Source organism: Carcharodon carcharias, chromosome 22 (assembly GCF_017639515.1).
Source record: "Carcharodon carcharias isolate sCarCar2 chromosome 22, sCarCar2.pri, whole genome shotgun sequence".
Lineage (NCBI taxonomy): Eukaryota > Metazoa > Chordata > Chondrichthyes > Lamniformes > Lamnidae > Carcharodon > Carcharodon carcharias.
In genome coordinates, this window is record NC_054488.1 from 20,526,848 (window position 1) to 20,553,832 (window position 26,985).

General features: G+C 43.5%; 1 protein-coding gene across 4 annotated transcripts in view; it reads right to left on the reverse strand.

Annotated features, from left to right (window-relative positions):
- spata20 (spermatogenesis associated 20) overlaps positions 1–26,985 on the reverse strand; it is a 380,734-nt gene that overhangs the window by 135,110 nt on the left and 218,639 nt on the right. For all 4 annotated transcript variants that reach the window (XM_041217280.1, XM_041217283.1, XM_041217282.1 and 1 more), the window contains exon 15: positions 17,259–17,339. In XM_041217280.1, coding sequence (XP_041073214.1) covers positions 17,259–17,339 — 81 coding nt within the window. The remainder of the gene's footprint in view (positions 1–17,258; positions 17,340–26,985) is intronic.

Below are 26,985 nucleotides of genomic sequence, written 5' to 3' on the forward strand. Positions count from 1 at the left end.
GTCTGGGAGGGTGGTGGAGGTGGGTTGCCTCACATCCTTTAAAAAGTACCTGGATGAGCACTTGGCACTAAGCATTCAAGGCTATGGGCCAAGTGCTGGTAAATGGGATTAGGTAGGTAGGTCAGCTGTTTCTCACGTGTCGGTGCAGACTCGATGGGCTGAAGGGCCTCTTCTGCATTCTGTGAAGAGGAGCATCCTGGATTGTTTCCAGATTATGTGCTAACGAGATCACAGACACACAGGTGGAAGCAAGAAAAACAAGAAGGACAGAAGTTCAAAGGCAGGAAGAAGGTATTGAAATCCAATTAGCAGGCACTGTGTTTGATAACATTGATCAGAAAGACACAGGAGAGGACCATTCAGCTGGAGTGTTTAACTCAAGGCAGTTAATTCAGTTGCAGCAAAAGGATTTGCAATTAAAAGTTATATCAGACAGTTTATTCAGAAACAGAGGCAAAATGTATTCCAGAATGTTATTACCATAAGGTTGATATTTTAATAAGAAAATGGAGGCTGGATCTTGTTTCAGCAAGTGAAAGCTGGAGGGAGGTACATCAGATTGTTGTCCCATTGGGGTATAGAAATGAGATTCTGAGGATTGCTCATGAAATTCCAATTCCAATGGGGGGACATTTAGGAATTAGAAAGACACAAGCACAAGTACAGAAACATTTTTATTGGCCAGGATTGCATAGGGATGTAGTCAAATTCTATAGAACATGTTGCACGTATCAGGTGATATTGAAACCACAAGCAATGATTAAGCCAGCACCTTTAATCCCTATACCAGCATTTGAAGAACTTTTTTTTACTAGGGTCATGATTGATTGTGTAGGACCCCTCCCTGAGACTAAAAGTGGAAATCAGCATTTATTGACAATAACAGATGTGCTACAGTTTCCTGAAGCAATGCCTTTGAGAAATATTACAACCAAGATGGAAGAGTTAGCTCATTTTTTTTAACAAGATATGGTTTACCTAAGGAAATACAATCAGATCAGGGTTCAAATTTTAAGTCACAGTTGTTTAAGGAAGTAATGAGCAGTGTGGGGATAAAACAGTTTAAGTCATCAGCTTATCATCCAGAGTCACAAGAGGCTTTGGAAAGATGGCATCAAACTTTAAAAACCATGATGAGAGGATACAGCCAGGACTATCCACAGAATTTAGGATAGGGGTATTCCATTCTTGTCATTTGCTATTAGGGATGCTCCTAATGCATCAACTGGTTTTCATCCTTTTTAACTAGTTTATGGTCATTAGGTAAAAGGACCACTTAAATTGACTTATTGGTGGGTCAAAATCCAGAAACTACTGTCCTGGATTATGTATCAAACTTCAGAGAGAGATTAGATAAAGCATGTTAATTGGCTCAGGAATATTTAAAGATATCACAGCAAGTGATGAAAGTGAAGGCAGATAAGAAAGCTAAAGCTCGCAGTTTTATTACTGGAGAGAAAGTGCTAGTTCTGTTACCAGTACTGAGTGACTCGTTAAAGGCGAAGTTTATTGGGCCTTGCAAGACTGTAAAGTAATTGAGTGAAGTAAATTATTTAATAAATGCTCCAGATAGAAGAAAGAAGCAAGGGATGTGGGTATTGCTGGATAGACCGACATTTATATTGGCCATCCCTAATTGCCCTTGAGATGGTGGTGGTGAGCTGCCTTCTTGAACCGCTGAAGTCCATGTGGTGTAGCACCCACAGTGCTGTTAGGGAGAAAGCTCCAGGATTTTGACCCAGCGACAGTGAAGGAACAGTGATATGGTTTCAAATCAGGATGCTGTGTGCCATGGAGGAGAACTTCCAGGTGGTGGTGTTCTCATGCATCTGCTCCCTTGTCCTTCTAGGCGGTGGAAGTCATGAATTTGGAAGATGCTGTCAAAGCAATCTTAGTGAGTTGTTGCAGTGCATCTTATAGATGGTACACACTGCTGCCAGTGTGTCGGTGGTGAAGGGAATGAATGTTTGTGGATGAGAAGCCAATCAAGCAGGCTGCTTTGTCCTGGATGGTGTTGAGCTTCTTGAGTGTTGCTGGAGCTGCACTCACCCAGACAAGTGGAGTGTATTCCGTCACACTCCTGACTAGTGCCTTGTAGATGGTGGACAAGCTTTGGGGAGTCAGGAGGTGAGTTAGTCCCCACAGAACTCCCAGCTCTTGCAGCCACAGTATTTATATGGCTAGTCCAGTTCAGTTTCTGGTCAATGGTAACCCCTCCAGGATGTTAACAGTGGGGGTTTCAGCAATGGTAATGCCATTAAATGTCAAGGAGAGATGGTTGTATTCTCTCTTATTGGAGGTGGTCCTTGCCTGGCACTAGTGGCATGTGAATGTTACTTGCTGCTTAACAGCCCAAGCCTGGGTGTTATCCATGTCTTGCTGTAAATGGGCATGGTCTGCTTCAGTATCTGAGGAGCCGCGAATGGTGAACACTGTGTAGTTATCAGCGATTATCCCCATTTCTGACCTTATGAAGGGAAGGTCATTGATGAAGCAGCTGAAGGTGGTTGGGCCTAAGACACTACCCTGAGGAACTCCTGCAGTGATGGCCTGGGACGGAAACGATTGACCTCCAACAACCACAACCATCTTCCTTTGTGTTTGGTACGACTCCAACCGGAGGAGAGTTTTCCCCACGATTTCCATTAACTTCAGTTTTGCTGGGGCTCCTTGATGCCACACTTGGTCAATTGCTGCCTTGATGTCAAGGATAATCACCCTCACCTCACTTCTGCAGTTCAGCTCTTTTGTCATGTTTGGACTAAGGCTAGAATGAGATCAGGAGCTGAGTGGCCCTGATGGAACCCAAACTGAGTGTGAGTGAGCAGGTTGTTTCTGAGTAAGTGCCACCTGGCTGCACTGTTGTTGACCCCTTCCATCATTCTGCCGCTTATTAAGAGTAGACTGATCGGGTGGTAACTGGCCAGGTTGCATTTGCCCTGCTTTTTATTGATAGGACATACCTGGGTAGATTTCCACGTTGCTGGGTAGATGCCATTGCTGTAGCTGTACTGGAACAGCTTGGCTAAGGGCGCTGCTAATTCTGAAGTTCAAGTCTTCCGTACAATTGCAGGAATACTGTCAGGGCCCATAGCCTTTGCAGTATCCAGTGCCTTCAGTCATTTCTTGATATCACGTGGAATGAATCAAATTGTCTGAAGACTGGCATCTGCGATGCTGGGGGCCTCCGGAGGAGGTCGAGATGGATCATCCACTCAGCACTTCTGATTGAAGGTTGTAGCAAATGCTTCAGCCTTGGCTTTTGCACAGATGTGCTTGACACCTCCATCATTGAGGACGGGGATATTTGTGGAGCCTCCTCCTCCAGTGAGTTGTTTAATTGTCCACCACCATTCACGACTGGATGTGGCAGGACTGCAGAGCATAGATCTGATCTGTTGGTTGTGGGATCGCTTAGCTCTGTTTATCGCAAGGGGCTTTCACTGTTTGGTATGCAGGTAGTCCTGTGTTTGTTGTAGCTTCACCAGGTTAACACCTCATTTTTAAGTATGCCTGGTGCTGCTCATGGCAGGCCCTCCAGCACTCTTCATTGAACCAGGGTTGATCCCCTGGTTTGATGGTAATGGTGGATATGCCAGGCCATGAGGTTACAGACTGTGGTTGGATACATTCTGCTGCTGCTGATTGCCCACACCACCTCATAGATGCTCAGTTTTGAGTTGTTAGATCTAATTGAAATCTATCCCATTTAGCACGATAGCTGTGCCACACAACATGGAGTGTATCCTCAATGTGAAAATGGGACTTTATCTCCAAAAGGAGTCTGCAGTGGTCACTCCAATCAATACTGTCACGGACAGAGGCATTTGTGACAGGCACATTGGTGAGGATGAGGTGAAATATGTTTTTCCTTCCTGTTTGTTCCCTCACTACCTGCCTCAGACACAGTCTAGCAGCTATGTGCTTTAGGATTTGGGTAGCTTGGTCAGTAGTGGTGTTACTGAGCCACTCTTGATGATGGACATTGAGGTTCCTCCACCCAGAGTATATTCTGCGTCCTTGCCACCCTCAGTGCTTCCTCCATTTGGTGTTCAACATGGAGGAGCACTGATTCATCAGCTGAGAGGGGAACGTTAGGTGGTAATAAGCTGGAGGTTTCCTTGCCCATGTTTGACCTGATGTCTTGACACTTTATGCAGCCCAGAGTCGATGTTGACAACTCCCAGGACAACTCCCTCTCGATCATATACCAATGTGCCGCTACCTCTGGTGGGTCGGTCCTGCTGGTGGGTCAGGACAGATGTTAGTAACAGGGACTTTGCAGGGCCAACAGGGCTGAGTTTGCTGTTGTTGTTTCCGGTGCCTAGGTCAATGGCGGGTGTTCCATCCAGTTTCAGTCCTTTTTAGTAGGCTTTGTAACAGTTCAATACAATTGAGTAGCTCGCTAGGCCATTTCAGAGGGAATTTAAGAGTCAACCACACTGTTATGGGTCTGGAGTCACATGTAGGCCAGACTAGATAAGGTCGGCTAATTTCCTTCCCGAAAGGACATTATGAACCAGATGGGTATTTACAACAATCAACAATGGTTTCATGGTCACTATTACCGAGGCTAGCTTTTTAATTCCAGATTTATTAACTGAATTTAAATTCCAAGAGCTGCCTGTGTCCCCACAGCATTAGCCTGGCCTCTAGATTACCATTCCGGTGACATTGCCATTACGCCACTACTTCCCTTTAGGAATATCCTTCCTTCGGTAAGGAAACCAAAATTATACACAATATCCCAGGTGCGGTCTCACCAAGGATCTATGCAACCGAAGCAAGACATCTTTACTCCTGTACTCAAATCCTCTTGTGATAAAGACTACCATACAATTTGTCTTTCTAATTGCTTGCTGCACATATTGTTAGCTTTCAGCTAGGACAACCGGGTCCCTTTGGACACCAACATTTCCCAATCTCTCACCATTTAAGAAATACTCTACACCACTGTTCCTCCTACTAAACTAGATAGCTTCACACTTATCCACATTATTTTCCATCTGCCATGTTCTTGCCCACTCACTGAGCCTGTCCAAATCCTTTGAAGCCTCTTTGTCTCATCCTCACAATTCACATTCCTATTCAGTTTTGTGTCATCTGCAAACTTGGAAATATAACATTTAGTCCCCACATCCAAATCATTTATACAGATTGTGAACAGCTGGGACCCAAGTACTGATCCTTGCTAGTCACATCCTGCCAACCTGAGAATGACCCATTTATTCCTACTGTTTTCTGTCCGTTAACCAATCTTCAACCTATGCCAGTATAGCAAGACAGAGAGGTTTGGGGAGGAAATTGCAGGAAGAAGAGCTTAAAGCCTAGGCAGCTAAAAGTAACAGCTGCCGATGATGGTGATGAAAATCGTTTTTGGTGCAAGAGACCAGAATTAGAGGAGCACAGAGCTTTTGGAGGGCTGGAGAAGTGTGCAGAAATTGGAAGGTGCAGGGCTATGGAGGGATTTGGACACAAGGATGAGAATTTTAAAATCAAGGCACACCTGGATGAAGTGCAATTACTTGTATCTACGGGATGTACAATTTGTAGGCTGTATGCCATCTTTCCTGAGTACTGTTACTGAGGGAATGTGCTCTTGTTAAAAACTATTAGTTGATTTTATTCACCTGATTTCCATCTCACCCAGTGTAGTTACCCACTATCGCCAATCACCTTCCTTCATCAGGAAGGAATGGGGTGACGATTGGGGCAATGGGCTCCTCCCCAGCTGCTTTCAATCCTGCTCCATAATTTACCAGACCAAACACTTGCAATTTTGAGGACCATTGCTGCTTATCCCCCATCTCCAATGGAGTGAAGGGATCCTACATCTACATACAGGATGTGGCTCTTCATGCATCTCCTGGGGAAAAAAAATCTAATTTCTCTTAATTGAACAGTGCCATGGGATCATTAACAGCCACCTGAATAGGCTGATAGCTTAACATTGCATCCAAAGTATGGGGTCCAAAAATGCAGGAATCTCTGAGTTTTATGCTGAAGTGCATGCATTGGTCACATGCTCAAATACCAGAGTGGGGCAGAAACCCATAACATTCAGGCTCAGAGGCAAAAGTGAGTTCTACCAAGTGAGCAGAGACAGATGGATGAACAAGAACTCGCATGTGACCCTGCTCTGTGACTGTTAACCTATCTCTAGCTGCTATACTTAACCTTAGTGTTCTCAGTTATGGAAAATAATAAAAATCAGCCAGAATTCCCACTGCTGATCACTAAGAACTGAACCCCTGCACAGATGTGGGCAGGGGGTATGTGCAAGATTGGACTCAGACTTGACCCTTCCCACGGCTGAATAATCTGCTGATATTTGCTGTCCAGCTTCGTGTACAAAGAATGACCAATTGGGCAGAGACTCAGATGGGACAAGCCTTCAGGAAAGGGGTGTAAATTGGGAACCAGATGAAACATATAAAACAGCATAAAACACAGCTATTTATTCGTGTAAAGATCAGTTTAGGACAAGTAGATAATGAATAACCAAGGAATGCTTCTATATCCAGCAATGACAAAAGCTTTGAAAATATGGATATCCTCAAGAAAGCCCCAAAATAATACTAAAACGCTTATAAAACAAGCTACTTAGTTGTTTACCTGCTAATAAGGCAGGACATACTGTTACATTACTTTGACAGTGTTCACAAATTAATGGCTGTGGCTCAGTTAGTAAATAGGTCCTGCTGATAAATGAGCTTGCACCTGTACCAGCTTTACCAGACAATCATTGAAGCTGGATTCAGAGATGGGGAACATGCTAAAGCTCTTAAAGAGGTGTGTTACTCTTACATTTTTCTCTTCATCCAATTTTATCCCCTTCTCTCTTGAAGTCATTGTGTTGTACCAACTTAGTTCCCCATTCCCGTTGTGTGGGATTTTATTATGCTGGGATAAGGGTGACGGTATTGAATCCACAATCAACAATCCTGCCCTTGCCTACTCCATTGGGATGGTGGGCATTTTAGATCCCCCACTATTTTTATGGAGTCAGGCCCATTTTGTCAGGAAAGGTGGTTTACAGCGCCTCAAAGGAGCTGAGAGTCTCAGGAAAATCCCAGTCCTAAGGGGAGAACCAAAAAAAAGCACAGCTACCTGCTCCTGGGACTTTTTTGTTGACAGGCTTGGAAATACAAAAAAAAATGTGCTCTTTCAGTTTCAATAGTAAGATGCTATATTGTAAGTGAGATGTGTCTTAACTAGTGTGATTGATTATAGGGTTCAGTCCTGCAAAGGTAAGTTGACCATTACATTATCAGCATTGTTGAAGTGTTGTGATGCATTAGAGTACTTTTTGCAATGGGAAAAGTGCCCTTATGCATTCAAAACTGAAGAAGCCACTTCTTGGATCCCAAATGTAATAATTTGAAGTGATTTAAATGTCTTGAGTCCTTTTAAACTGAAAAAAACCCTTCGGCAGCTTTCACTTAGAGAAGAACAAGCCCCCATGTGCTCCTGGACTACTTTGATTGATAGGATATCTGGGGGCAGATTTTCCTGTGGGCTCAGGAAAACCCAACCTGCACACTTTTGCACCTTCCGAAATGCGCACTCGATCCACGTGTGATTTTTCCCACAGCTTCTGTCTGTGTTGGCTGGCAGGAAGCAGGATATGCATAAATGGGTCTTTTTCTGATTGGCAGGATGTGAAGAGTAGAGTCCCACAGGGGTTTGTACTGGGGCCCCAACTTTTTACAATTTACATTAATGACTTAGAAGAGAGGAGTGAAGACATGGTAGCTAAATTTGCAGATGACACAAAAGTGGGTAGGAAAGTATGTTGTGAGAGGACATGAGGAGGTTGCAGATGGATATAGATTGAGTGAGTGGGCAAAGATCTGGCAAATGGAGTTTAATGTGGAGAAAGGTGAAGTTGGTCACTTTAACAGGGAGAATAAAAAAGCAGAGTATTACTTAAATGGAGGACAGCTGCATAATTGTGAGGTGCAGAGGGATCTAGGTGTTCCAGTACGAGTCACAAAAAGTTAGTATGCAGGTACAACAAGTAATTAAAAAGGCTAATGGAATGCTATCCTTTATTGCAAGAGGGATTGAACATAAAAGTAAGGATGTTATGCTTCAGTTATACAGAGCATTGAAGAGACCGCACGTCGAATATGGTGTGCACTTTTGGTCTCCTTATTTAAGGAAGGATGTAAATGCATTGAAAGTGGTTCAACAGAGGTTTACTAGATTGATACCTGAAATGAGTGGGTTGCCTTATGAGAAAAGGTTGGACAGACTGCGCGTGTTTCCAATGGAGTTTAGAAGAGTGAGGGTGATTTGATTAAAGCATGCAACATCCTGGATGGCCTAGACAAGGTAGATGTTGAAAGGATGTTTCCTCTTGTGGGTGAGTCCAGAACTAGGGGGCACTGTTTCAAAATTAGGGGTCTCCCTTTTAGGACAGAGATGAGGAGAATTTTTTTCTCTCAGAGGGTTGTGCGACTTTGGAACTCTGTCTTAGGAGGTGGTGGAGGCAGGGTCATCAAATATTTTTAAGGCAGTGGTAGATTGATTCCCTTGCCTAAAAAGAATCTAAGGTTATCAGGGAATGTGAAAATCAACACACAAGATGATCAGCCATGATTTTATTGAACAGCGGAGCAGACTCAAGGGGCCGAATAATCCACTCCTGTTCATATTTCTTATGTTCACACAGGGGTCAGGTTTTCAATGCATTTTGCAAGCTGTGATGGAGTGCACAAGGAGTATGGGCACAGTTATGACACAGCAGATGGCAAATGCCGAGCTGTTCAAAACCCAGAGAGAAGCTCGAAACAACTGTCAAAACTAATTTTCGATTTGTATAAATTTCGAGATGCATGCCTTGAATTCAGTAGTAAAACTCTTTCAAACACAATATAAGTTTGCCCATGCTGTTTTCTCAAATTCCTAAATTTCTGCCTGTATCCCTCAGAAACCAACTCACATGCACTCAAAATTGCTTTTTTTAACCACATCATAATTCACCAACATTTCTTCTGATAGCGAAGCATAAACCTTAAGTGCTCTACCCGTCAACCTGGATTGTAACAACAATGTCCAGTTTTCCTGTGGCCATTTCATCTGTTTCGCTATGTTCTCCAAATGAACTAAAGAATGCTTCAACAACCCCTACTCAATCTAATTCCCAGTTACACTTTCATTAAGGCAACAGTAAGCCACACAGATTTTAAAGGAGCCAGGCAAAGAAACATGATACCCTGGACAAGTCAACTTCCAAGTGAGTTTTCTTAACTTCAGTCCTTGAAGACAGCAGCTTGAGGCATAGAAGCTGAAGGCTTTTCTTACAAAACAGTCTTCTCTTCTTTATACATATCCTCCTCTTTGAATGCAAAAACCCATTATTTCACAATGTCTTTGGACTTTATCTTCCTGATAATAAAACCTGTTCATAGCACTTAGTTTTAACAGTAATCTTTGGGAAAAATAAACACACTGTTTCTAAACTTCACCTGGCTAGGTGACACATTTCACCCCTCCTTTGAAAACTAACCAGTCTGGTTTATTTCAAAATACAAATGTTCCCTTGACACCTACGTTTCTAAACTTCTCCATGTTTATCTAATTAACATTTCATACCTCTCTTCTTCGGTCAAAGCACCTTGACTAATTCAATTAAATCACACTCACACTCTCTCTCACACACACACACACATGCACACACACAGACACATCCCACTATTAATCTATTTTACAATCAATTTCAATAACATTATGATAACTTTTATATCTCCTTGACAGTACAGTTGTGGACCGTAAGAAGGCCTGCCTCAGTTCTCCAACACAGCAGCCCGGCCCCCAACATTGTTTAAAAGCTCCTTAAACCTCGGCTCTCACACCTTCCACCCCTCACATGACACCCTGGTAAAGATCACGATCCCGAAGCCTTCCTGATCTAACACCACGCAGAACTGTGCGCACACCTCCTGGGCCAGCAATACATCTTTCAATCGATGGTACCTTTCAGACAAGATGTTAAACACAGGCTCATTCTCAAGTGCATGTAAACTATCCTTCCAAAGTGTTTAAAAAAGAGTGAGGAATTTTCCTTCTGGGACCTTGCAATGCACCATTGGCAGCTTCATTTCCACCTAAAAAATGACTACACTTCAGAGAGTAGTTGCTTGGCTGTGAAGCGCTGTGAGGTGTCCTGTGGATGTGCAGGTGCTTATAGACACAGCACAGGTGGCCAGAATGATACCAGGAGTCAATATAGGAGTGAATATAGAAGATAATAGAGGGGTGATCTGATCGAGCTGTTTAAAAGGATTCAATAGCTTACACGTCGAGAGTCTATTTCCTCTGCTGGAGAATCCAGGACTAGGATGTAATCTTGAAATTAGAGCTAGGTCATTCAGAGATGAAATCAGGAAGCATTTCTTCACACAAAGGGTAGTGGATGTTTAGAACTTCTCCTAAAAAGGCTGAGAATCCTGGCAGTCAATTGCAGATCAATAGATTTCCGTTAGTTAAGGGTTAGGAATCAAAGTTGGCTAAATAGAGTTGAGATATGGATCAGCCATGATCTAAATAAATGGCAGGCCATGTTTTAAGTGTTGAATAGTCTACTCCTGTTCCTATATACTAACATCAGTTCTTTTTCGCGAAATAATAAAAAGACTATAAACCTCAACAACTTTATTACAAATGAAATTTACCATCTGGTATGCTGAGGCAATCCAGCTGTACAAGGCTATTTTTCCCATAAATGAGACCAACCCAGACTGCACATAGTCCCTGGTCAGCAGTAAAATTACTTGAAATTTTTCTGGTCGTTATGACTAGTTCAAATTACAATGAGAGAAGAAAAGTATACATGTTGTTTAATCAAAGAGAGCTACAAATTTTTCAACGTTTGCAAAGCAATTTCTTAAAACTAGCTCTTGAACACGGCGTTAGATATACTGGCAGAAAATACCGGGTTGTGTTTAACTGGCACTCCCAAAACACAGAACCAAATTGGTAGATTTCAGTTTGCTGCCACAATGTTCATTTTGATTTACTTTCATTTGGTTATACTTATGCAGTTGACAGATTTATTATTGCTGGGAGTTTTCAATGTTAAAAACTAGTTCAAAAAAATCATGAGACTGTCCCAAATCTCTGAGTTAATTCGGTGAGTAAAACTCACTAAAAAATTTGGTCAGAAAGCTCTTGAAATTGAGCCCTTTCAAGACTGAGTGAGTTGATCTTAACCTAGACAGTGCTAGAGAAATCCTGATTGTCTTCACCATCTTTGAAGGTACTGCTGCCCAGCAAGCCCCTCCTGGAAGCATGCATGTACAAGGGTAGAGGTGAGGACAGGATGTGGCTTGGCTGTGATAGCCACAGTGGTTGAATAGTCTGCTACAATCATTGTCTGGGTGCATATATGAATAATGCTTTCTGAGGGTACCCAGTACACACAACCCAGAGCTCAAGCAAGGAGGCAGGATCTTTCAGGGTAGTATAAAACAGCAAGGGAAGAATCAATAACGTGTCAGGTACTTGTGAACAGAGTAGACAAATTAATATTGCCAGGTTCGTGTAACTATAAAATGGAAGGCTTGCATTTATATAGCACTTTTCAAAACCATTGGAAATCTCAAATTGCTTTACAGCCAATGAAGCACTTCCTAAGTATATTCACAGCTGTAATGCAGGAAATGCAGCAGCCAAGTTGCGCAAAGCAAGCTCCCACAAACAGCAATATGATAATGACCAGATAATCTGCTCGTTTGTGATGAGGGACAAATATTGATCAGGACACCGGCAGTAATTCCCCTGCTCAGCTTTGAAATAGTGTAATGAATCATTTGCATCCACCCAAGTAGGGAGGTGGGACCTCGGTTTTGCATCTCATCTGAAAGACCACATCTCCATAAGTGCAGCACTCCCTCAGTCCTGAACTGGATTATCAGCCTGGACGTTTGTGTTCAAGCCCTGGAGTGGGACTTGAACCCAGAACTTTCCGATTCAGAGATGAGAATGCTACCAACTGGTAACTTCCTTTCAGTCCCACAAGGGACCAATGTTAAGTAATCATGTGTTGTCATATTGCACTGAACAGAGAAGTAAAAAGCAGCGAGAGGGGAGGGGCCAGAAGTTAAATTGGCTGAAACTTTAAACAGCTTCTCCTGTTTAATTTCCGGCTTGATTGACAGACTTTCAGATCTCCCATCTTCTTTGCATTGCCTCCCACCGCTTTAAGTTAGTTCTGTGTTCCTTGTTTCTCTAATGTTGTTCTTGCTGCTTTCCATTGAAAATCTGATTGTCAGTCATTTCTCGCTTTCATGTTCTTCTTTTAAACAATTTAGGGGAGATTCAATAGATAAATCTGCTTGTTTTTCCTTCTCCACCTCCACATTGCACTATTCACGTTGAAAATGTCCATTCACCTTTCATTTTTCAAGTTCTTATGGACAAGTGTGATATGAAACGTTGGCAAGTCTGTTTTGCTCTCCACAGAAGCTGACTGACCTGCTGGACATTTTTTTCTGTTTTTATGTCATATTTTCAGCATTAACAGTTATTGTGAAAGCAACAGGAGAGAAGAACAAAGCAGTTTAGGGTCAACAGGAACGAGTACACCAATAAACCCCTCGAGCTTGTTCCACCATTCAATTGGATCGTGGTTAATCTGTATTTTAACTCTATTTGCCTTCGTTAGTTCCATATCCCTTAATACCCTTGCCTAACAAAAATCTATCACCCTCGGTTTTGAAATTTTCAACTGACCACCCCCACACCCGTGTCAACACCTTTTTGGGGAAGAGATTTCCACTACCCTGTGCGAGAAGAAGTAGGTCTGACATCACCCCAAATGGCCCAGTTCTCATTTTAAGGCTATGTCCCCTCAAACTGGACTTCCCCTGCCAGAGCAAACAGTTTCTCTCTATCTACCTTAGTAACTCCTTTGATTATCACAAATGCCTTAATTAGATGTAAAGTACCAATATACTTAAGAAAAATTGGGCAGGAGTTTAACAATAGGAGTGACAGTAGGACGAGCAAGAATTCTGGGCTAGGATGATTTTGAGGATGCAGGGGAAAAGGTGAATTAGTTTCCTGATGGAAGCATTGATATTATAAAGCAGATAACCAACATTCTCCAGAGCAAAATTCTTTCAAACCAACTTCAGATTCAAAGAAAACAGAAGCTATCCAGCTACCTGGCACACCACTTCACCTGTGGGGAAATTCTTGGAGCCATCACCTTCCTGAAGAACACACAGGAATTTGGCAACGCTAGAACCCTCCCTAGACATCACCATCAGCAAGAAACACATCTGTCAGTACAGAGATGGCTCCAGGGGGACTTATATGGACCAACGCTGGTTCAATGACAGACAACCTTCTGGCAGCCCCTGTGGATCTGTAATCACACAGAACGTAAGAACGTAACACTTTGGCAGAACCGAGGCAGGAGTAGAGGTGGGCCAATTCTGGAGCAGGTAAGTTAAAAGGTCCATCTTCAATCCCGTTCGTTCACAAATACATTGACCTAAATAAGGCGGTTAAGAAGGCATATGGGATACTTGCCTTTATTAGCAACGGCATAGAATACAAGAGCAGGGAGGTTATGCTGGAACTGTATAAAACGCACAACTGGAGAACTGCATGTAGTTCTGCTCACCACATTATAGGAAGGATGTGATTGCACTGGAGAGGGTGCAGAGGAGACTTACCAGGACGCTGCCTGGGCTGGAGGGTCTGAGCTATGAGGAAAGATTGAATAGGCTGGGGTTGTTTTCCTTGGAGCAGTGAAGGTTGAGGGGGCCCTGATAGAGGTGCATATGATTATGAGGGGCATAGATAGGGTGGATAGCAAGGCACTTTTTTTATTAGTAGAGGGGTCAATAATCAGGGGCATAGATCTAAGGTAAGAGGTAGAAGGCTAAGAGGGGAATTGAGGAGAAATTGTTTTCAACCAGAGAGTGGTGGGAGTCTGGAACTCACTGCCTGAAAGGGTGGGTGAGTCAGAAACTTTCATAACATTAAGTATTTAGATCTTCACTTGCATTGCCATAGCCTCCAGGGCTTTGGGCCAAGCGCTGGAAAATGGGAGTAGTGTAGTCAGATCTTTGCTGACTAGTGCGGACATGATGGGCCAAATGGCCTTCTTCTGTGCTGTAAACATCTGAGTCTGAGTAAGAATGGTCACATATTCAGCTCGCATGGCACATTATAAATTGACTGCCCATTAGATATAAATGACCATCAATGAAGGTACATGTGTTTCTGCTGTAATCTGTTATCCCACAGTGTGCATGCTGCTTTCAGAATATGGAGAAGGTTATCCACTGGCACTGCCACAAAGCAAGCACATTCTAGAAGGAAGGATTTAAAATTTCTTCAGTTCCTGTACCTTTGCCCTATCTTCAGTGTGAAATCCTTTTCCAATGTTGGAAACCTTGTCATACATCCGCACTACTTCATTTGGATCTTCTAGTGGCCTTGGCGAAGACCATGAGATACATTAAGCGTGAATTCAGAAATATTTCAGAATGGAGAGTTCTAACAACTCTTTTGATGTTTGCACATTGCTCATCAGTGAAGGCTCTAAGTTTAAATATCATGAATCTGATACCATTTGCATGGTTTTCTGCAAGATGTCTAAAGTGTTCAAAACCAATGCAACATCAAGAACAGTAATTAAGAGTTGGGACATATCTACGAATTCCCGAAGGTCATCACAAGAGAGTCACTGACCTTACCAGAAAATGTTGACATAATTTGACATCAATTGCACTCAAAGGCAATCATTTAGCTATCATTTGGTATCATTTGCACTCAAAATTTGGCAATCATTGATATAATTCGCACTCAAAAGCCATCATTTAGCTATCATTTAACATTGCAAATAGCGTAACAGACATCATTGTTATCAATTGCCCCAAACCACAGTGCTTAAACGTTTGAGACTAACAAAATCACTTACCTTAAGCATTTGACACCAAAAACAATCACAGATTTTGTTCTCCATATTTCTCAATTTCAATAGCTTCAACCATCCTAAAACTGAGCTAACTTTAGAAAAAGTAGACTCTGTTTTAACATATGTTTCAATAAGCTAGTTTTGTTTTTCTTCATAACCTATAACCAGTGCAGCACACCCCTGCCACCCCACCACCTCCCCACAGGGCGGCAGTTTTATTCCTCAATCTCTGCCTCCCTTTTTCCCCCTCACCTACCCCCTCTCTCTCCTCCCCCACTCTTCCCCCTTTACTTCCTCTCTCCTCTCCCACTCTTCCCCCTCCCTCCCTTGAAACCATTGAAACCACTTAACCTCATGAAAGGTCATCGATCTGAAACGTTAACTCCGTTTCTCTTTCCATGGATGCTGACCGACCTGCTGAGCATTTCTAACATTTTGTTTTTATTAATAAAACCCAGTCCAATTGGAAAATAAAAGCTGAATGCTTCCACTCCAACCCTCTTAGGTCATTGAAACTAATCCAAGAGATCACATTGGCCCCGAATTATGCTACCAAATATCTTATTCAAAGTTATTTACCCACCCCACCCCCCAATCATAAATCCAGCTCTCACTTGAAGGAGTTCAGCAAATCAGTGTTCATCACATGACTCAGCAACCTGTTACAGAAGTCCATTATTTTCTGGAGAAAGAACCCACTCCAACCTATATCAGGCCTCAAAATAACTTGTTAGAGAGACCCTTCATTATTCCAGTTGAAATAATTGGTCTACATAAACACAATCTAGTCCCTTCATTTATTTTACAAACCTCAATCAAATTACCTCTAAGTCTATCTTTCTAAAGTATGTTTAAGCTTATCTGGTAAGGTTTTAAACTGGAAATTAATCCTCTTCACTCTTTGCAAACCCTCAGGACAATACCTCATATGAAGAGGCTAGAACTCGACACAGTATTCCAACTTGAGGCCTAAATGAGTCTTGTACAATGATATGGTACCAATGCTCAAAACAAACATGGGTAACAGCAGACATTTGCCTCACATCATTAATGGACAATAATGGAATGTCATTAGGAACAAAATACATAAATAATCTAATAATTAGCAGCCAGCACAGTTTCAGAAGGAATGGTTTGATACTTTTTTTTAAAGGAAGTGGCATCCCAAGTAGATATTCCAAGGCCCTGCAATACAGCATTCTTAAGACTCCCTTTGGTAAAATTCCATAAGAATGGCTGTAAGACAAAGTTAAGTTTTAGTTTCTGGTGAAGAGTCATCAGCATGAAACATTAGTTCTATTTCCCTCGCCATAGAAGCTGCCTGACCTGCTGAGTATTGCCAGCATTTTCTCCTTTATTTCAGATTTCCAGCATTTGCAGTATTTTACTTTTGTGTTTGTATTTTTTTGTAAGACTTTATTTGCCCTTGGTAAAACATGAAAGTGAATGCAGAATTGGTTGAAAGAGGCAAAGTAGTCGGGCTTAGTTGGGGATGGGGGAGCTGATAGTAGGCTGGGGTGATTTGCTGAGTGGAGTGCCTTAAAATCAGGACCTCTGCAGACTTTGACTTACATAATAACATGTATTACAAAACACAAAATAAACTGGTCAAATTTGCAAATAATGCTAAACTTGAGCTGAGGTTAGGGGCAGGAGGGTCTTAGGAAACAATTTGGCCCCTCAAGTTTAATATCTTTCCTACAGTAGGGTGCCTAAATTGGACACAATAACCAGGAGAATTCTAAGTATTAGCTTGAAGTGGAATAGACAGAGCAAGGTTGTTAATGGTTGTGACATAATCACAAGTCCAATAGCTTGAAGTAATGTAGACTAAGGAAGGTTCTGGTGATGCTAAGATTTGGGGAGTTACATCCATCTCTCTCTAATCTAATGTTAAAAAAAATCTGTGGGTTTGAACTGTGCTTGGATAAACTGCAGCACTTTCTGCATATATGTGGTATTTTCTAAAACTTTCCACCATGTAAAGAAACCACAAAACATCCTCGACAAATACACACACTTGCACTAGGCAGGTTTAGATGTCACACATAGGATACCGATTATTCCTGAAGAAGGAAACGTGATTTCCGCTGGTATTCCTAGCACATTTCACAAAGTCTCTCATCCAGAGTTCAGACTCAAACTGCCAACCATTACTGAGAAATAATCACGTCAACCCTGGACAACAACTTGCATTGTCTGGGACAGATAATGAGAGATTTTCACGCAGCTGAGTTCCTCTGTAATAGGCTCCTTTCTTTTTGTATTTATAGCTTGAGCTACTGAATCTCTTTTCCACAAGCGCACATTAATTTCCTACCTTGTTGTGCACAAAGTGTGTATTGACGCACTGTATCAACTTCTGTGTGTCTGGTGCTTCACGCTCCCCACGGATCACGACCTGCAGCAAGGGAAGTAAAGGTAGAAACGTAAAGACAAGAGAGCCAGACCGGGCCACTGTATCTACTTACAGCCTGTCAATTTTAACTATTTCTTAAGGCATGTCAGTAGATATCAAATTGACTGCAGCTGTCACTTCAGACTAGAGGAAGGTTTTGAGTTCTGCAGCTCTCTTGACCCCTTCACTGCTCCTGTGTCGTCTTGCTACTTTTCTGACATCTAATCCTGCATAAGCAGAAACTTCCTCCAATTAAACATTGGATAGGCCAAAGCTTCTGTCTTTCTTCCTCGCCATTTTGTAGTCATCAACTCCATCTCCTTCCCTGATCACAACCTCACATCATATTTGACTCTCAGTTCAGCTTCCAACCCCACATGCATTCCATTACCTCTTCCACCTCCTAATTATTACCTGTCTCCACTCCTGTCTCAGACCATCTGTTGCTAAATTCATTCATACGCTTGTTAGCTTCAGTAAAGCCATCCCTTCATCTGTCTAGGTCCTAAACTCTGAAATTGGCTCCTAAACCTCTCCTTCGCTCTCCTTTAAGATGCTTCTTGAAGCCTACCTCTTTGACGAAGCTTATTTGGATTGGTCTCAATTTATTTGATCTTTGTAGCACTTTGGAACATTAAAGGCACTGTATAAGTGCAAGTTGTTGTTGCATATCACAAAATGACATTATTAATTTAACATAGGCTTTCTCACTGGTTGAATACATTCCTGGTTAATATTTCCATCAGTCAACCTATGTTCTTGCTTGAAATGAAGGAAATATGATCGATACGACCAGAATGTTCCATGTTTTGATGCTTGGTCAGAGCTAAAATAATCCTTCCTACAGCAGGTGTTAGAATTCTAAAGTCAGCTATGGGCGAAGTGGCATTATAATCAGACCGAGTTCCCACTCTTTGGGCTAGATTTTCAGTCTGGGTTTGGGAACCTAAAGTTAGGACCAGTTCCGGATCCCAACTTTGCATGCCATAATCCAGACATGCCCAGCTGGATTTTTAAAAGGCCAGGCCAATTAATGGTAAGGAGCAGACCTGCTGTCCAATTAAGGATGGTGGGCCAATTGGAAGCCCTCCAGCACTGACACAGCAGCTTCACTTCTGATGGAGAGAGAAAGAGGGCTCCTCAACATAGAGGCACCCTCTGAAAAGTGGTTAGTTTCTTTTAATTTAAAATGATCACAGCTGCTTGGCCATGTGGCTGCAGCTGTGTCCCTGTGGCCATGAATGGTGGGCAGGGGTTCATCGCAAAATGAAGGTCAGCCCCCCACGTCCTGACATGAGTCCATCATGGTTGGCTGGCTGTGACCTGGGCCAATGTCTCTTGCCTGCATTGCCGACTGGAGATCCCCGTCAGCTCAGGAGTGGGACACACTGGCTCTACTTGCCCTCAATTGGCTATCCACTTCTACTTGCCGGCAAGCCCAACCGACCCCAACATGACCTATCCAAAAATGGCTCGGGGCCCAGATCAGGATGCTGAAGTGGCATGATGGCCAGCAACACAATATTGCAGACCTGCACGCCTCCGATCCTGACCTGCTTTTAATATCCTGCCTCTGGTCTTCCTCTATAAGTGCAGATGTTGGGGAAAGGACAGATCGGACAGGACAGGCCTTGGATCTAATGCTTGGTCAAATTCTGGCTGACCTTCATTGGCTAAGGTCGCACATGAAGTGGAATAAGATACCAGAGGACAAGGACCAAATTCCAAAGAGGCATCCTCAGGCAAGATGGGGAAAAAGTGCAGGTGACAAAATAAGGTCTTGAAATATAAAAGTAATGGTTCCATAAGTGACGGTCAGCTGAGGTTTCCTAATAACACGCAACACTGAGCTGTGTGGCTGCAAGAGTTGAGCCCCTCCCTACACAATAGGGACTGCAGCAGGTCAAGGAGAAAGCCCACCGCCACCTCAGGACAATGACGACTGGGCAATAAATGCAGCCTTGCCAGCCTCGTACGCATCCCAAAAACAAATGGAACAGCAACTGGCCGCAGCTATTCTAAAAGGCAACTTTGCAAAGAGGGAAGAGAGATAAAGAAGATATAGAAAACAACAGGGAATTCAATTTGTTAATCGTGTACTAGCTGCACTTCACGATTCACTTTTAACATCTATCGGCAGGCTAAACATGAACAACAAGTTTGTAGAGAGTTCTTCTTAGCTCAGAGCTGGTATTAAACTTCAGTCAGGGTAAAAGGTCAAAATCCATCAGGCAGGACACTTCTCAGGCCGAGGAGGGTTAGGATCAGTGTAAATCAATGTAGAGATTAGTTAAAAAAAAGCCCAAAACCTGGGAAGAAACCTAGGGGAAGTGAGGGGTTCCACAATAAATTGAATTTCATTATGAAACAGTAGACCATCCACAAGGTAACTCATGCTTATCTAGTCATTAGAGTCATAGAGTTATACAGCACAGAAACAGGCCCTTCGGCCCATCGCACCTATCTATTCTAATCCCATTTTCCAGCACTTGGCCTGTAGCCCTGTATGCTATGGTGAGTTGGTTAACGAGAATCTTGATAATCGAAATATGTTTTCACCAGAACATGTTCTCAGGCATATTCCAGGATGTTATTAGACTGTTGCTTTTCTGTCTAATCATCATTTGAAGCTCAAAGCTGTGACTGATCAATGTTAGTTTGGCTCAGTTGGTTCCACTCTTGCCTGTGAGTGAGAGAGTTGTGTTCAAGTTGCCAAGTCCAGTTGAACCTATTCCTGAAGGTTTCATCACATGATTCCCCACCATTGGTCGTCCCACACACCCATTCACACGGTGCACCACTTTTGCGCACCTATCGGAAAGGTATTAGGCACTTCAGGCAGCACTTGATGTAGGCGCCAGCCAGAAAGCTGGTGAGAGCTCCACGTTACATAGAAACATAGAATATAGGAGCAGTAGGCCATTCGGCCCTTCGAGCCTGCTCTGCCATTGATTATGATCATGGCTGATCATCCAACTTAATAGGCTGCTCCTGCTTTCTCCCCATATCCTTTGATCCCTTTCATCCCAAGAGCTATATCTAACTCCTTCTTGAAAACATACAATGTTTTCGCCTCAACTACTTTCTGTGGTAGCGAATTCCACAGGCTCACCACTCTCTGGGTGGAGACATTTCTCCTCATCTCAGTCCTGAATGGTCTACCCTGTATCCTCAGACTGTGACCCCTGGTTCTGGACTCCCCCACCATCAGGAACATCCTTCCTGCATCTACTTTGTCTAGTCCTGTTAGAATTTTATAGGTTTCTATGAGATCCCCCCTCCTTCTTCTGAACTCCAGTGAATACAATCCTAACCGACTCAATCTCTCCTCATATGTCAGTCCCGTTATCCCAGGAATCAGTCTGGTAAACCTTCGCTGCAATCCCTCTATAGCAAGAACATACTTCCTCAGATAAGGAGACCAAAACTGCATACGATATTCCAGGTGTGATCTCACCAAGGCCCTGTATAATTGCAGCAAGACATCCCTGCTCCTCTACTCGAATCCTCTCACTATGAAGGCCAATATAGCATTTGCCTTAAGAGCAAAGAACTGCGGATGCTGAAAATCCAAAACAAAAACAAAAACAAAAATACCTGGAAAAACTCAGCAGGTCTGGCAGCATCGGTGGAGAAGAGCACAGTTGACGTTTCGAGTCCTCATGGCTCTTCAACAGAACTAAGTAAAAATAGGAAAGGGGTGAAATATAAGCTGATTTAAGGGGGGGGCGGGGGTTGGGACAAGAAGAGCTAGGTAAAGGGCCAGTGATAGGTGGAGATAACCAAAAGATGTCACAGACAAAAGGACAAAGAGGTGTTGAAGGTGGTGATATTATCTAAAAGAATGTGCTAATTAAGGATAGAAAGCAGGACAAGCAAGGTACAGATAGCCCTAGTGGGGGTGGGGTGGGGTGAAGGAATCTAAAAAGGCTAAAAGGTAGAGATAAACAATGGATGGAAATACATTTAAAAATAATGGAAATAGGTGGGAAAAGAAAAATCTATTTAAATTATTGGAAAAAAAAAGGAGGGGGAAAAAACTGGTGGGGATGGAGGAGAGAGCATGATCTAAAATTGTTGAACTTAATATTCAGTCCAGAAGGCTGTAAAGTGCCTGGTTGGAAGATGAGGTGCAGTTCCTCCAGTTTGCGTTGAGCTTCACTGGAACAATGCAGCAAGCCAAGGACAGACATGTGGGCATAAGAGCAGGGTGGAGTGTTGAAATGGCAAGCGACAGGGAGGTCTGGGTAATGCTTGCGGACAGACCGAAGGTGTTCTGCAAAGCGATCACCCAGTCTGTGTTTGGTCTCTCCAATGTAGAGGAAACTGCACTGGGAGCAACAAATGCAGTAGACTAAGTTTAGGGAAGTGCAAGTGAAATGCTGCTTCACTTGAAAAGAGTGTTTCGGCCCTTGGACGGTGAGGAGAGGGGAAGTGAAGGGGCAGGTGTTGCATCTTCTGCGGTTGCATGGGAAGGTGCCGTGGGAGGGGGTTGAGGAGTAGGGGTGATGCAGGAGTGGACCAGGGTGTCACAGAGGGAACGATCCCTACGGAATGCCGCCGGAGGGGGTGAAGGGAAGATGTGTTTGGTGGTGGCATCATGCTGGAGTTGGCGGAAATGGCAGAGGATGATCCTTTGAATGCGGAGGCTGGCAGGGTGATAAGTGAGCACAAGGGGCACCCTATCATGTTTCTGGGAGGGAGGAGAAGATGTGAGGGCGGATGCACGGGAGATGGGCCGGACACGGTTGAGGGCCCTGTCAACCACCGTGGATGGAAAACCTCGGTTAAGGAAGAAGGAGGACATGTCAGAGGAACTGTTTTTGAAAGTGGCATCATCAGAACAGATGTGACGGAGACAAAGGAATTAAGAGAATGGGATGGAGTCCTTACAGAAAGCGGGGTGTGAGGAGCTGTAGTCGAGGTAGCTGTGGGAGTTGGTAGGCTTGTAAAGGATATTGATGGACAGTCTATCACCAGAAATTGAGACAGAGAGGTCACGGAAGGGAAGAGAAGTGTCAGAGATGGACCAAGTGAAAATGATGGAGGGGTGGAAATTGGAAGCAAAATTAATAAATTTTTCCAGATCCCGACGACAGCATGAAACAGCACCGAAGTAATCATCGATGTACCGGAGAAAGAGTTGTGGGAGGGGGCCGGAGTAGGACTGGAACAAGGAATGTTCCACATACCTGGCATAGCTGGGGCCCATCTTGTCCCAACCCCACCCCCCTTAAACCAGCTTATATTTCACCCCTTCCCTATATTTACTTAGTTCTGTTGAAGAGTCATGAGGACTCGAAACGTCAACTGTGCTCTTCTCCACCGATGCTGCCAGACCTGCTGAGTTTTTCCAGGTAATTTTGTTTTTGTTTTTATACCATTTGCCTTATTTACTGCCTGGTGCACCTGCATGCTTACCTTCAGCGACTGGTGTACGAGGACACCCAGGTCTCATTGCACATTCCCCTCTCTCAATTTATAACCATTCAGGTAATAATCTGCCTTCCTGTTTTTGCTACCAAAGTGGATAAGCTCACATTTATCCACATTATATCGCATTTGCCATGCATTTGCCCACTCACTCAGCTTGTCCAAATCACTCTGAAGCATCTCTGCATCCTTCTCACAGCTCACCCTCCCACCCAGCTTTGTGTCATCTGCAAATTTGGAGGTATTACATTTAGTTCCCTCATCTAAATCATTAATATATATTGTGAATAGCTGGGGTCCCAGCACCGATCCCTGCGGTACCCCACCAGTCACTGCCTGCCATTCTGAAAAAGACCCATTTATTCCTACTCTTTGTTTCCCATCTGCCAGCCAGTTTTCTATTCATCTCAATACACTACCCCCAATCCCACGTTTCTGGCATTCAGGAAGGCCCGCCAAATTAAGTGCTAATCAGCATTTAACTGGGCAGCGGCAGGCCCATCCGGGATCAAGGATCCCTGGGGAGTAAATCTCGTCCCCGAGAGCTGCTAGCCAGAGGCCACAAGCTATGCATTGCTCAACATTGCTGCTGCCGGGAATGCATCCATCTGAGGCCCAGGATCACCATGGGGTCCAGGCCATAGGTGAGTGATGGCGGGAGAGGGTGTCAAGGGGGAGGGGCAGATGGGTGCCAGCAGCAAGGGGAGGGGGGTGGCTCTCAGTGGCATCCTCTTCCAACACTGGCACTGAGTGCCTTTGAACGAGGAACCCCACCTAGAAGCCCACAAGCAATCCTGACAGGGTTTGCTTTTTGGGCTTCTTGCATGGCGAGTCCCCCACCACCAATAGGTGAATACCAGCTGCTATGGAATGAGGCCCTTAAGTTAAGTGCCTTAATTGGCAGCGGGACAGGAAGACCATCCACACCACGAAAAGTGCCATAGTCCCCTCCCTCCTCCAATTAAGTGTCCCTCCACCACCAAACTCAACTTGAGGGAGGGCATTAAATTCCACCTTTTATTTCCCAATTGAATGAATCTTCTCTGTCAAACTCTCTGTTCCCCACCCCCAATTTTTCTCGCTAATAAACAAATATGTTCAATGAAAATGAGTAAAAACTTATTCTAAATGTTCCCAATGATTTTTCTCCCACATTTTGCTCATGGCATTGCCCTGGAAATTAATGTTTAATGGTGATTCAAGGACTATCCTATTCCCTGTTCAAGCTTCACATGAAGAGTTTAGCATGCTATCATTGCTTCATTAATAAATTATAATTAAATGTAATTAATTGAGCTGCTATCTTTCAAATGTAATCTTCAGCAAAGATCCTACTGACTGGTTCTAAAGATTCTGAGACACTACTGAAAGGAGTGATTCCTTCCAGTGCACTGGCCAACATTTCTCCCTCAACTACTAAAAAAAACTGATTAACTTGTCATTCAACTAGTTTGCTTTTGGTGGGACATCCTGGTGCACAGTGATTGCTACATACTTCCACAGAACAACGACTGCACCTCATAAAAAGCTCTTCCTTTTGGGATGAGATTATTATTTAATAAGGAAGAGTTTGATACTTTTACCAGCATGCTCACACTTCAGCTTTGAACTAGGAGCGAATCACCTCTGGGCTTGTTTTGAATATGAAGCATTGATTCACAGTGGCAGCCTGATCCGAGTTGCTAACAATTCATTAGCGTTGTGAACTTATGAGATCTTAGTGTGACATCATAACCGTCATGACGTATCCACACAAATCAGTTTAGTTAATTTTATGGCCATTAAAAATAATTGATAGTTACAAGGTTAACAGAGCTGTTTTGTGTGCGTGCATCCCCCACAAAGGACAACCGAACGAGGAACCCAGCAATGTTTTAAAAACGCTTTCAACGTTACATTATGTACTATAAAAAGTCATATGTAATGATGTACTAATTTCAAAGTGAGCTATATATGTTAGGTAATTCTTCATTTCCCAGATATTAACGAGACTCTGGAATGTGTTGCCAGCTTATGTAGTGGATGTAGATTGTCTGAATTGCCTTTGAAAAGGAGCTGGGCTGATTCCTAATTGGGACAGAGACCACATTGTCTGGAAGGTATTAGTGTCTTTATGGATAATACTTAGTCTGTGCGATCTTCTGGACTGGATTTGGTTCTCTGAGGAGGTCGAGGGGACGGGATTTTCCAGAGTACTTTTTCCCAATTGGCCCTGGGCTTTTTCTCTGTCCTTTTAGCTGTCCCTGTACATTAGATTGCTGTGGGGGTGAGGGTGGGGCTGAGTGCTGATACTTCATGTATCATGAGTAAGAGGCTGACTTCATGGACAAGCTGGCATTCTCCTGTCATCAATTTTGTACGCTCAAATAGCCTACTGCAGCCTTTTGTAACATACTTGAATGTTTGACGCAGCATTTGTCAATGATTTTGCAACAGTTTGTGAGCTTATGTTTCATGCTGTCAGTATGGATTGCTGATTTCAATAAATCCATGCAGTAAGTGTGCAGCATCATCACTGGTTCTGTTTGAAATTGCTAATTTGTTGAGAACTGAATCATAAATCACACATCAGTTATACCAGTTAGTTCTCAAGAGGGTTACTTGATTGAAATGTAAACCTATATCTGATGTCCGTTTTATAAATAAGGCAATTCAAATTCTATTCCCATTCACTGATATGGATCTAAATCAGCACCAGACTTGAGGCCTGGACCAACCAGGATTGACCAGAGTCTCATGGCTCAGGTCTTCTCTGACCTGGGACAACCTGAATCTCAGGCCTGAGGCTTACACCAGTTCAGATGCAACAATATAAAACAGGGACACAGACACACCCTTAAACCCAGAATTTCCTCTGCAGTTTCCAAGAAAACAATGAGACCACATCAAACATAAATGCTCCTCCGCAGGTCAGTGCAGGGGATCTGCGTGTTGCTCTATACAAAACTACAGGGAGAATTTGGTAAACTGAAATGAAATCAACAGCAATATATTTTAAACAGCTGCCACAGTGGGATCTGGTCAGAATGTGAATGGAGATGGGAGGGCTCCACAATACTGCAAGTTCAGGATACGACAGATACAGTGATAGAAAGAGGCTTGGGTTGCCAACACACCAGGGATGTCCTGAAGTCTCTATGAATTAAAGTTCAGTCCTCTGAACACTGCTGGGAGCAATCCGGGAGATAAATCATGGAAGCATTAGAAAAGAATTGTGTACTCATTTCAATTTTCTTTGAACACATTAATTTATTAGTTACAACAGCATTGAAGATGGGGAAAAGGTGTTTTGACTGAACGTTGTGGTTGGAGATAATGGGCTGATTTTTCCATGCCCGCCGGGGTCGGGCGTGATCGGTGGCGTGAGCAGACAATATGGCGCGATCAGTTTTACGATAGTGGGAAACCAGTTTGCAATCGTCCGCTCAGCCTGCCAGCAACTGGCTGCATTTCCCACCATCAGACATCAGGAACCTCATTGCAATACATCTGCATATCATTACAGGCCATCCTGCCGGAATCGTCCCCCCCCGCCGACTGGATCATCCATCCAAGTCAGTAGGAAAGCACACCAAAGTGTTTCACGACAGCACATAAAAGGCTTGCATTTGGCGGCCCGTACTTTGAGGAGAATTCGGAGGTGAGTACACATTAATGCTGTGCAGCGCCTCATCAGGGTCGCCTGTTGGACTTCAGGTTTTGGGGCATTGGGGGGGTTGGGGTTAAGGGCAACCCTGTTGTTGAGGTGACTGGTGGCTGGGTGGGGGTGCAAAGGCAGCCCTGCTGTTGAATTTAGCACACATACATTTGGGGTTGGGGGTAGGGTGGGCGTGGGAAGTGGCAACACATTAGGGAAACCCGTATAAAATGACCATTCCTCTGCAACTGCGGCAGTTCAGATGCAGCTACATTGATATGATTGGGGTCGGGCTCCTAGCTTATCTGCCCACTCAAGCAACGCGAGGCATCAGAGTGCCACCAAGTGCTCTAAAGCATTCCGGTTTGGACCAGTCTCCCCCATGGTTCAAGAACATTGTGTGCAGCCATGCAGCATATTAATCTGGCTGTCCAAATGGTGACCAACACTCTCCGGGAAGGGTTAAGGGGCCATCACACTTAACTAGGACAGGTTCTTAGCACACCCATGCTAACCACGTGTCTCTCTCTTTCTTTTTCATCCTGCAGGAGGAGTAAATCAGGATCATGGAGCCTGGTG